The sequence below is a fragment of the Scleropages formosus genome, chromosome 21, assembly GCF_900964775.1.
Source record: "Scleropages formosus chromosome 21, fSclFor1.1, whole genome shotgun sequence".
NCBI classification, from domain to species: domain Eukaryota; kingdom Metazoa; phylum Chordata; class Actinopteri; order Osteoglossiformes; family Osteoglossidae; genus Scleropages; species Scleropages formosus.
In genome coordinates, this window is record NC_041826.1 from 18,907,700 (window position 1) to 18,918,852 (window position 11,153).

The window sequence follows — 11,153 nt, forward strand, 5'->3', positions numbered from 1 at the left end:
AGTGCCGAAGGACGTTTCATGGACTTTGATTCGAATGGAAGTTACGTGCCATCCTGTCCACCACCTTTCACTCATTCTTCAATGTGTTTCTTTTGTATGTCCCGCAATCCCCACGATGCTTCAGGCATGTGCATGGGAAGCTCCACCAATCACGTTGTGACGTTTGACGGACTGGCCCTCAAGCTGGACGGCTTCTGCTCGTATAGGCTGGTGTGGGTGGAGGGGCCAGCGGGGGCGGAGGTCCTGCTCCACAGCGGCCCCTGTCAGGTCGCCCCCAACCAGATCTGCATGAAATACATGGAGGTGAAAACTGAGGGCCAGGTGGTGCTCCTGAAGGATGACATGACGGTGAGTAACCACAGCTGCACGGTATAACTAGCAAGGGGTACGGCGGAGAGCGAGTCTACGTCTGAGCCTCACAGAAGTGAAGAACAGATGGAGACATACGAACCATAATTTTGTGAAATGATCACTTGCTCCTCCGTTATTGCTGATATTATTCTTGCCAAGAGACGATGTGGTCGTTGTCCGTGTCCGTATTTCAGGTGACTGTTGATGGGGTTGAGGTGCCTGTTCCTCTGAGGACCAAAGCTATGGAGGTCACCCAGTATGGGGCAGTGATACACCAACTGAGGCTGGAGGGCCTGGGCTGGGTAGTGGCTTTCACCCCCCAGAACAACGAGTTCACCATTCAGCTGAGTCCCACTATGGCGTCCAACAAAACCCTTGGCCTCTGTGGTGCGTCTCCATGGCAACCGATCGCAAGCGCTCTCCGTCCTCTCGCAGCTGTGATTCCTTTTCGACCTTCCCCGGCAGCACAAATCCTTGCCGCGCTTCTGTATGCTCCTTTACGCAAACTTTTTCACTTGCATTGTGTCTGTGCTTCCGTACGTTATATTCCGCTGCATTTTTCTTAATTCTGCCCAGGTTTTTTATTAGTCCGAGCGTTTGGCGATTCACCTCCTGAATATAAACTAGCATCGCTTTGGAAGCAAACCCCTGCCCTCACCACCCAACAGGTCAGTGTGACCAGGATGAGCAGAATGACTTGACTCTGCGCGATGGGAGCGTGACCGCGGATTCCGGGGCGTTCATCCGGGAATGGACGCTGCCCCAAGACGACGGAAGCCCCTGCCGGCCCCGGAAGAGCGAGTTCTGCTTGCACCCGGCCACGGAGCAGTGCCAGGTCCTGCGCTCGGCTGCCTTCGCACCCTGCCACGCTGCTGTGCCGCCAGAGCCCTTTGTGGCCCTGTGCCAGCAGAATGCGTGCCACAGCGGCGAGATGTGCGACCTGGTGTCCGCGTACAGCCGCCTCTGTCGCATGCAGGGTGTCTGCGTCAACTGGAGGAACAGGGACTTCTGCCGTAAGAGCGCCGCCAGCCGAGAAAAAAACCATGTCAGATGTGCTGTCGCTACAGAACGAGCCACACACACACACACACACACACACACACACACACACACACACACACACGCAAAGACAACTCAGTAATGTGTTTAATGTGTCAAAAATGCCGGCCTGATCAAGAGAAAAAGCCGTCGGCCGTGAACAGCGTGGTCACGGATGTCAGTGCATCAGCCGCTGTACGTTCAACTCCCCCCCCCCACTGCAGCCCTGCCCTGCCCCGGCTCCATGGTGTTTGACAGCTGCCGGACAGGATGTGTGGAAGAGTGTGGCGGCAGTCAGGGGACCCCCAGGAATGGCACCCAGTGCATGGACACACCCACAGAGGGCTGCTTCTGCCCACCGGGTCTGGTGCTGCATAAAGGGCTCTGTGTGAGACCAGACACCTGCTCCCAGTGCCTTGACCGACACGGCACAGCCCACCAGGTCAGCAGCTGGCACTACAGCCGTAACAACTAAACCGATATAAAGATTCTCATTCGAAAGTGGGCTGGAGATGTACAGTAAGATCTAAGAATGTACCATTCCAGCACTAGAAGAGCCATTCTTGGAGATGTGGCGCCCTCCGGTGGTCAGCAGTGGTACTGTTTCAGAAACATCGCATTTACACCCTTTACTGATGATCCCACCTGCTCTTTTGCTGTTTTCCTCTCTTGTGAGCAGCACCTGGAGAGCTGGGTTTCACCCGAGAACCCCTGTCAGATCTGCATGTGTCTGGACAACCAGCAGATCAACTGCACTGCACAGCCCTGCAACAGAAAGAAGCGTGAGGACACATGTCGCCAAAAACCTTTCTTCAGTGTATATTTCAGACCCGCATCCAAAATCTGAGTCACTTCTCACAGAAGTACACCCTAAGATAAAGTTCCCCAACCTGCCGTACTCCCCGCTGCATAGTTTAAACCGAAAAATTGCCCACATCTCTGACTTTGTGCGTTCCGACGAAAAGGCTGCGGACCTGCCTCGTTCCACCTTTATTTATATTATATTTCCGTAACCTGCTTAAGGCTGTATTTGAGCCCTATTTAATAAAATCAGCCCGTACAAGAGACGAGCTTTCCTTAAAACCTCTCAAGTCATGTTGCGGTGGGTGTTTCCCCCCAGTCCCTGATTGTGGTCCCTGCGAGGTCCTGAGGCAGAAGAAGGAGTCCCAGTGCTGTCCAGAATACGAGTGCGGTACGTCCCCCCCGACGTCCTCAGCGCTGTCCCCGTGTCGCTTCCCTCTCGCTGTTTTTTCCCGCTGCGCCCCGCTCTCGCCTCGTCCGCCGGAAAGCTGACCAATAAGCTTGTGGACTCTGCTCCCGTAGCGTGCGACCTGGTGAACTGTGACATTCCTGAGATCCCAAGCTGCGAAGACGGGCTCGTTCTGGTGCTGGCCAACCCAGGGGAGTGCAGGCCCACCTATGAGTGTGGTGAGTACGAAGCCGGCCGGGCGTCGTCGGCGGAGCGTTCGGAAGGCGCCGCCCTCATTTCTGAGAAACCCTGTCCCGTGGTTTTAAGCCCTGCTTTTCGTCGCTCTGTGCCTCCACCACCGCACCCCCAGCCTGTAAGAGGGAAACGTGCCCCCTGCAGACTCGGCCCTCGTGCCCGCCCCATCGACGGCTCACGGCGAAGCCGACGAAGTGTTGCGAGGCCTACGAGTGTGTGTGCGGTTGCCAGAACTCCACGCGCTCCTGCCCTCTGGGCTATAGCACCTCCTCCACCATCAATGACTGCGGCTGCACTGAGGTCACCTGCATCCCCAACCAGGTATCCATCGCCGTCGTTTCCGGTTGCAGCGCCGCCGCCCCTTTAACCCTGGTGGGGCACACGTGGTCACAGCCGTCTGCCCCTCCCCAGGTGTGCGTGGTTTCCGGAGTCGTGTACCAGGTGGGAAACGAATGGGAAAAGTCCTGCAAGGCCTGCAGGTGCACGGAGCACAGGGACGAGGTGACCGGGCTGCACGTTGCGGAGTGCGCGGACAAAGTCTGCGACGAGATCTGCCCGCCGGTAAGGCTCATCGCACGTCCTTCCATCGCCGCGCCCGCTCCCTCTCCGAGGCGCCGCTCCGTGGACCGCCGCACGTCGGTGAACCTTCCCATGCTTTCCGGCTCCAGGGCTCCAGCTATTCCCGGTCAGAGGGCGAGTGCTGTGGAAGGTGCCGGAGATCCAGCTGCGTGGAGGAGACCAAGGGTGGACCCAGGGGTGACAGTGACGCCGGCGGCCGCCTGCGCCCGGTTAGCTCCCCGTCCGGCAAAAACATTCGCGCTCGTTTCACGAGGGACATCTAACAAGGTCCCAAGTGGGGCGGACGTACACCAGAAACGAGCCGCTGACGAAGACGGTCTCCGGCGGGCACGGCCACGCGGCTCTGGCTGACCGCAGCTGTGTGTGGGCCTTGCAGGTGGGTGAGAGGTGGCGCTCCCCGAAGGACAAGTGCGTAATCAGCGAGTGCGTGAGGGTGAACGATGAGGTGTTCGTCTCCCGCTCCAACATCACGTGCCGTGAGCTGGAGACCCCGCGCTGCCCCCTGGGGACCGAGCTGAAGTGCGACAGGGACGACTGTTGCCCCACCTGCCAGTGCGGTACGACGGTGACATTTATGAGCTCCTGTTACGTAAATAAATTATTGCAAAAGCAATAACCTCTCGCTGTTTGCCATCCTGCTCCAGTGCCTCTGGAAGCGTGCGTGAGGAACCACACCGTTATCGGGGTAAGAGCCGCACAATGAAAGCCTTGCCCTTTGTCGTCATCATAGCCGTCTCCGCTTACTGTCGGCGAGCCCGATTAGTACTAATTGCTGACGAGGTAATTTTACACCTGCTGGAGAACACAGGGTTCCCGAAACAGCCGAACAAACCGGCGAAGGTAAATTACATCACGGAGCGAGATGCCCGTATCGCTGGCATTCGGCCTTTTGCCGCCGTCCGCATGCGCTCAGCACCTTTGCGCCACCGCTTTAAAACCGAGCCGATTGCAGGACAGCCGTTAGGGCCGGAACTGCGACCTCGCTCGTTCGAGCTGCGAAAAGAATAGCCGTCACCGTGTACGGTACTGCGCAAAAGTCTTAGGCGCTTAGATGTTTCACAAAAATATTTCTTCTAGACGGTTATTTAACGTTTTCTACAGTAACGTCAATGGGAGAGAGCATATTTTAGATTTCCAAGCATTGCTCTTGCAAAAAGTTACAGGATTACAGTAAGGGTTTTGTATGTCGTTAAAGAAAGATGGAGGGGGAGGGGACGCACCCAGGGCGGGACGCCAGTCCATCGCAAGGCACCCCAAGCAGGGCTCGACCCCCCGGACTCCCCAGAGAGCGGGACCCGGCCAAACCTGCCGCGACCCCGCTCGGGGCAGGCGGTTGTTGACGATGGATGGTCGCTAAGCTTTGTAGGAAGTTTATTAATTAAGAGCATTATTTTTGGAAGCATTCTTGCTTTACAGTTTAAGTGCCTTAAACTTTTGCACATTACATACAGTAATTATAAGGATAGAAACATGGTACAACAGGTGAAAAAGACCAGGGCACTATTACACGGCTAAGCGGTTACTTACGGTAACATTACCCATGATGCATTGTGCAGGCTGGGGAGAAGGTGATGGTGGACCCGTGCACACACTGCGAGTGCACAATGCAGCAGGGAGCCATGAGGAACTATCATCTGTCCTGTAGGACGACCACCTGTATAGACTGTCCTGAGGTAAATCCACCTCATTTGCTCTCCTCTGTCATTGCCGTCATCTTCATCATCGTCATCATCATCATCTCTGCGATGTTGTGGTCATTCAGACTTCCGCTGGAAAACACAGCAGTTTTCACTGGGGTTGCCCCACACTCGCCTCCCTCTAGCTGAAGCTGGCCGTGACTCATCGTCATATCCGTCATCCGTCAAGGTCATTATCGCTGCCATTATTCTCATCGCGCTCTCCGTCGTTACCGCATACACGGTCTGACCTTCTGCGACCGCCCTCCCGCAGGGCTACACCCGGGAGACCCTACCAGACTCGTGTTGCGGCACCTGCGTTGCCACGGCCTGCAGGATCAAGCTGCCAGATGGAACGCGCATGTTTCTCAAGGTGCGGAGCGCTGAATTATAAACATCCCGAGGGGTCTCTCAAAAACCGCATGAAGACAATTTCTTTCTTGCAGGGTCTTTCCTATGTCTTTTTACCCGTGTTCTTGGAAACAATATGCTCCTCGCTCTCGCTCTTGGGTGTACAATTCCAGGCCAACCAGACGTACGAGGACGGCTGCACCCGCCACACCTGTGGCGCGAATGCCAAAGGGGACCTGGTTCTGGGCATTCGGACCACCACCTGTCCCCCATTTGATCGAAACCGCTGCTTGGACGAGGGGGTAAGCTATGTTCTTTCGACCGTAATAGGCAAAATAGTAGCGCTGCTGTCTCACGGTGCCTGGGCGGTGCGAGAGAATGCGGGTTTGATCCCCACTCAGTCTGTGCGGAGTTTGCATGTCGTCTGCTGTGAGTTTTCTCCGGGTGCTCTGGTTTCCTCCCACACTCCAAAGACATGCTGTTCAGGTTCATGGTGTGTGAGTGACAGAGAGAGAGAGTGTGTGTGTTCCACTGATGTATGGATGAGTGGCCCAGTGTAAGTAGTGTATCTAGCAGTGTAAGTCACCGCGGTGAATAAGGTTTGTGGGCTGATAGTGACACATAGAGTTCGTTGGAAGTCGCTTTGGAGAAAAGCAGCCGCTTGAATAAATGAAAGTAACAATAAAAAAAAATTGTTTAGCAATTTCGCACAACAGTAGCATCTCCAAGTGCTTTCTAAAATTCTCAGTAAAATATAACAGCAGCGTTAACACAAATGTATGTAAAGCGCAAAGCGAACAAAGAAAAATTTAAAGAAAAATAAAAATGTAACACTTGGACAATGAAAGCTAACAGTCGCACAGAAAATTACAACTGCACGCAATAATAACAAGCAGTAGATAGGAAGAAATGAATAAAGGGAAAGCAATATGAAAAGCAGATAAAATGGCAATAGCTCACGTTCGGTTCGCAACGCGAGTGCTCTGCGAAGCCCGGCTCGGAGGCAGCTCTTGCCCTCCTCCTTCGCTATGGCATCACCACATTCAGATGACTCTCCATCATTCAGAGGAACGAGGGCTCGGGCTTTCGGCACATCCGCACATCACAAGCGCCTCTCGGCGTGGGGGTTTACGCGTCAAGTGGGAGTTCTTTCGTGGTGAGGAGCACAGTTTGCTTGGATCCGGACCAGCGCAGAAACAGGCCAGTCTGCTGCAGTGGGCGGATATCTCTGTATGGAAGTCATTCTGCTGCTTTTTTGGGCTCATTTTACCATTTAAAAAAAAAAAAAAAAAAAAAGAAAAAAAACGAGGTGGAACGGGGATGCGTTTAATGAGTGGGGTGCTAGTTGCTTATTTCACAGCCCCTGGGGTTGTAAAAGGCTTAATGCTGCCACGTGTGTCTTTGTCAGGGGAAAATCGATCGGATCGGTGACACCTGCTGCGAGACGTGTGAGTATGACCTCGGCGGCGGTATCTACCGATGTTGCAGCGTGTTGGCAAAGCGCCTCGCTCATAAGACCCGTGGCACACGGCCGTGGCGCAGCGCCGCTGTCTAAACCCTCGGTGGAGGCGGTAAGACGTGCTCCGGGACGCCGGTGATCGCGCCTGCGAATGTGTGTCTGCTCCCCGCAGGCCCCCTATTACGGCGGCCCGCGTTTTACTAGGACGAGGGCTCCTCCACCCGCTTCTGGGGAGCGGAGGATGAGCGTCGCTCTCTCTGTCCTCAGGCACGGAGCCAGAATGCAGGAAAACCACTGGGGTTCTGAACTACATTAAAGTGGACGACTGCCTGTCTGAGCAGAGGCTGGAGCTGCACTACTGCGAGGTACGTGCACGGGCCGCGGCGCCCTCGAACCCCGGCCCTCGATTCTCGCGTAACTCGAGGACGCGCGTCGCACGCGGGGCTCCGTAAACACGCGCGGCGGCGAAGGCGCGGAAGCGCCCGCCGAGCTGTTTGACGTGCGGGAGGGGAGCAGATCTCGACTCTGACCTCTGCTCGAGAGGGTGAGCTGAGGGCACCGACCTGCATTCTACTCTGTGCTAAAAGTTCAAACCGGGAAGATGGCGCAAGGTCAGAAGGAACGGGAACACGGGCGTCTCTAAAAATATAAATCCTCTCTATAAGTCTCATTAGGTTCTCTCTGAAGAAAGAGCTTTAAATACATTCACCCGACAGCCTCCCCTTCTTCCTTCAACAGCGCCGTTTTTAACTCGTCCATCTCTGCTTCTCTCCCTTCGTCCTTCCTCCTCACCTCGTCCCTCTCCCCCTCTGTCCTCGTCCTCGTAGGGGAAATGCAAGAGTAAGTCTATGTTCTCGCTGGAGCGGAACATGGTGGAGAGGCAGTGCGTGTGCTGCTCCGCCACGGACACGGCGCCCCTGAGCGTGCCGCTGCGCTGCGCCAACGGCACCCTGGTTCGCCACCAGGTCCTGTCCGTCACCGGCTGCGACTGCACGGCCCAGCGCTGCCCGGAGCAATGAGGGAGGACGAGATGGAGAAGCAGCAGCGGGGCAGAGGGTCTCTAGATGTCTGCTGTCCACCCCTACATTCCAGGCAAAACAGGCTGCATAGTTATGGGACCGCTGTCATATTTCTGCTCTGCCCACTTTCAGCACATATTACACTATTTCTCACAGTATCCAAGAGAGACTCATGTATTTCAGGGTGGAGAACAAAACAGTTTGTACTGAAACGCCAGTCAGCATTATTTTAACCCTGGTTTTTACACTGTTTTGTCCGTTGATTCGTGTCTGTCCATCGTGTGATGTCCTTTGTAAATATTGAAGCAGATGCATGAGAGAGAAGGATCCTTTACTCCATTAAACTGAAAACACCTGTGTTTTTGTGTCCATTTGTTCACATTTTTTATTCGAGTCCCGCTCGGGGTGCCTTGCGATGGACTGGCGTCCCGTCCTGGGTGTGTCCCCTCCCCCTCCGGCCTTACGCCCTGTGTTGCCGGTTTAGGCTCTGGCTCCCCGCGACCCTCTATGGGACAAGCTGTTCAGACAATGTGTGTGTGTGTTGCGGCCACTTTACCCAGCACCAGGTGCACAGGTACACAGCACCGTCCCACCTGAACCCTATGAACGCCATGTGGTGTCGGTAGTGTCTCGCGGAGAAAAGGTCAAACACCTGCCGGATAAGAGCCTTGTAATGTTAACACAGCAAGTTTACATTCGATCTGCGGTCTCTGGGATTTAAACATGTATAAGTGGTATTCGATGACCGCTTAAGGGTTACGTACCCTTCTTATCGTCAGCTTCTCAAAAAAAATCAACAAAGTCACAGCTAAAGGATTTGTCTCTTTAACAAGGTAACATCACCTGGGTCACCTGTGCAGGTAAAACATTACAGGCCTAAGCAGCACAGCGGCCTGGGTTTAGAAGGAGTAACGGTTACCTCGATTACAAGATGGCCACTTTAATATTTGATGCGGTGGATGTATACGGCCGGGAAGGAAACCGGAGACATAGGGGAAGGAGTGGGCCAAGGCAGGTGTGTGCAACTGGGCTCGCTGCGGTTCACCGGGGTCAGTGTTTCACACGAGATACACTTAAGGAGAGAGGCAGGCGAGAAACCCGAAGCTGCATTTCACACTCCGAACACATGCGGAGCTTAAAGACACATTTTGTGGCGAGAATAATTTAATTTAACTGTTCCTGCATTGGCAGGGGGTGCGGTGGCGCAGTGGGTTGGACCGGGTCCTGCTCGCCGGTGGGTCAGGGGTTCGAGTCCCACTTGGGGTGCCTTGCGACGGACTGGCGTCCCATCCTGGGTGCGTCCCTTACGCCCTGAGTTGCCGGGTTAGGCTCTGGTTCCCCGCGACCCCGTATGGGACAAGCGGTTCAGAAAATGTGTGTGTGTGTGTGTTCCTGCATTCTGAGTTAATAATGGAAATTTATCATAGGAAGGAAGATGTCTCATTAGATTACTGCTTATTATTTATTTGTCTCACTCTTTGTCCAAGGTGACTTATAATGTTAGATAATTCACTTCACGGCTCCCTTTATTTGCTCTTTATGCTGTGTGGATGAGTGACCCATTATCTAGCGGGATACGTCAGGTGGCACAGTGGCGCTGCTGTCTCACAGTGCCTAGGTGGTGGGAGAGAAGATGGGTTCGATCCCCACTCAGTCCACGTGTAGTTTGCATGTTCTCCCTGTGTCTGCGTGGATTCCCTCCAGGTGCTCTGGTTCCCTCCCACAGTCCAAAGACATGCTGTTCAGGTTCACCCCTAGTGTGTGAGTAACAGAGAGAGTGTGTTTCACTGAGATATGGATGAGTGACCAGTGTAAGTCACTGGGGTGTGTGGGCTGATAACACCACGTAGTTTGGTGGAAGTTGCTTTGGAGAAAAGCATCTGCTAAGTAAATAAATGTATCCACCAGTGTTCTTATTGCATCCAACTAGAGCGTGTACCTTGATCCAGGTCATTATGCAGGAGCAGGTTTTCAGCTAGAAATCTTTAGATGGCAAGGTGAGCACCATAACCACGACGCCACCTGCTGCCCTTGTCTGTTTAGTTATTTAAAATTTGACTTCCCCATAGATCATATGGGACTGTTTAATAAGAATGTGTACAATGTGTCTCTGTATTAGCCGGACCAGAAGAGAGTGTGTCCAAGAGTTGAGGTGAAACAGGGATCCTTTGCACTCGTGCGAAAATTCCGCCACAAGGTGTGTCCAGGGCAGCTAGTGGAAGTCGGGCCTTAACCATAAGCCCTGGCGCGCAGCCGCCCGCACCTTAAGCCTGAACAGACGCCAGAAGCGGATTGCGCACCGCACCGCACCGCACCGCACCGCAGCCGCGCTCCCGCGTCCCCCACGCGCGTCGACATGGCAGACGACAGGACACCCCCCGGCCACGGTAAGTGGGTCACTTTCTCGTGAGCCCTTCCTGGAAGCCTGCTTCTTCTCTTTGCCTTTTTTTTTGTTTTCTCTGGGCGGGGGGGAGGAGGTGGTGGTGGGGGCTTGAAGGCGTTCGCGGGCGCGTAGTGGCAGCTCGGTAATCGGTCACCCGTAATCCGTCATCTGTAACGTGCGGCGGCCCTCCATGCGCGCTCACAACTTGTTGCGCTCGCGCCACTTCGCGCTCGCCTCGAGCCTTCGTTCGTTCGTTCAGCGCTGCCTGGCGGCTTCTCGAGCGGCACCTTGCGCTTTATTTACCCCAACAAGTAACAGTAAAGTAGAGCTGTTTGGTGGAAGGGCAAGGTGTACGCGCGCATACGAGCGGAGGCCATTCGCCTCTAATCTTAGTCATCCCGTATGATCCACGGAACCATCTCTGGGAAAACAAGGCTTCCTGTGGGCTGGAAACGGCTAAACACGTGGCTGGCAGGGCCGCGCTGGGGGGTCTTTTCACCCTGCTGTCTTTTTGTGGATCTTCACGATCTGGAGTTTCTGTGGCTTTTCGGTCACCTGCGAGAATCACGTGTAGCATATTTGTGGCACCGAGAATCGCCCAGGCATTTGCTGCGAAATAAAATAAAATAAATTGAGAGAGTGAAGTTCTGCTATGCGCTGTGCGTGTGAGGTGCGGTACCCACGTGGACCACCCGTATGCTGTCAATCGCAGGACGGGGGGCGCGTCCCCGGTAGTTGTGTGCAATTCCACTGGAACCCGTTGCTAATGTCTGCGGTGTCAGAACTTGACAAGTTGTCACAGCCAAGATTTCAACGATTCGGATCCCAGACCACCTTACGGGGGGGGGGGGGG

At 54.5% G+C, this 11,153-nt stretch overlaps 1 protein-coding gene across 3 annotated transcripts in view; it reads left to right on the top strand.

Annotated features, from left to right (window-relative positions):
* vwf (von Willebrand factor) overlaps nucleotides 1-8,270 on the top strand; it is a 32,187-nt gene extending 23,917 nt beyond the window's left edge. For 2 of the 3 annotated variants that reach the window (XM_018730057.2, XM_018730056.2), the window contains 18 exons: nucleotides 125-348; nucleotides 546-738; nucleotides 1,020-1,364; nucleotides 1,614-1,831; nucleotides 2,069-2,171; nucleotides 2,510-2,581; nucleotides 2,713-2,817; nucleotides 2,949-3,154; nucleotides 3,245-3,394; nucleotides 3,502-3,621; nucleotides 3,789-3,969; nucleotides 4,057-4,097; nucleotides 4,969-5,085; nucleotides 5,363-5,461; nucleotides 5,613-5,741; nucleotides 6,848-6,887; nucleotides 7,166-7,263; nucleotides 7,726-8,270. In XM_018730057.2, the coding sequence (XP_018585573.2) occupies nucleotides 125-348; nucleotides 546-738; nucleotides 1,020-1,364; nucleotides 1,614-1,831; nucleotides 2,069-2,171; nucleotides 2,510-2,581; nucleotides 2,713-2,817; nucleotides 2,949-3,154; nucleotides 3,245-3,394; nucleotides 3,502-3,621; nucleotides 3,789-3,969; nucleotides 4,057-4,097; nucleotides 4,969-5,085; nucleotides 5,363-5,461; nucleotides 5,613-5,741; nucleotides 6,848-6,887; nucleotides 7,166-7,263; nucleotides 7,726-7,917 (2,633 nt within the window). In that variant the 3' untranslated portion in view covers nucleotides 7,918-8,270. Of the gene's footprint in view, nucleotides 1-124; nucleotides 349-545; nucleotides 739-1,019; nucleotides 1,365-1,613; nucleotides 1,832-2,068; nucleotides 2,172-2,509; nucleotides 2,582-2,712; nucleotides 2,818-2,948; nucleotides 3,155-3,244; nucleotides 3,395-3,501; nucleotides 3,622-3,788; nucleotides 3,970-4,056; nucleotides 4,098-4,968; nucleotides 5,086-5,174; nucleotides 5,279-5,362; nucleotides 5,462-5,612; nucleotides 5,742-6,847; nucleotides 6,888-7,165; nucleotides 7,264-7,725 lie in introns of those variants that run through there. The other variant, XM_018730059.2, reaches the window with a different exon arrangement.
* The last annotated feature ends 2,883 nt before the right edge of the window (nucleotides 8,271-11,153 follow it).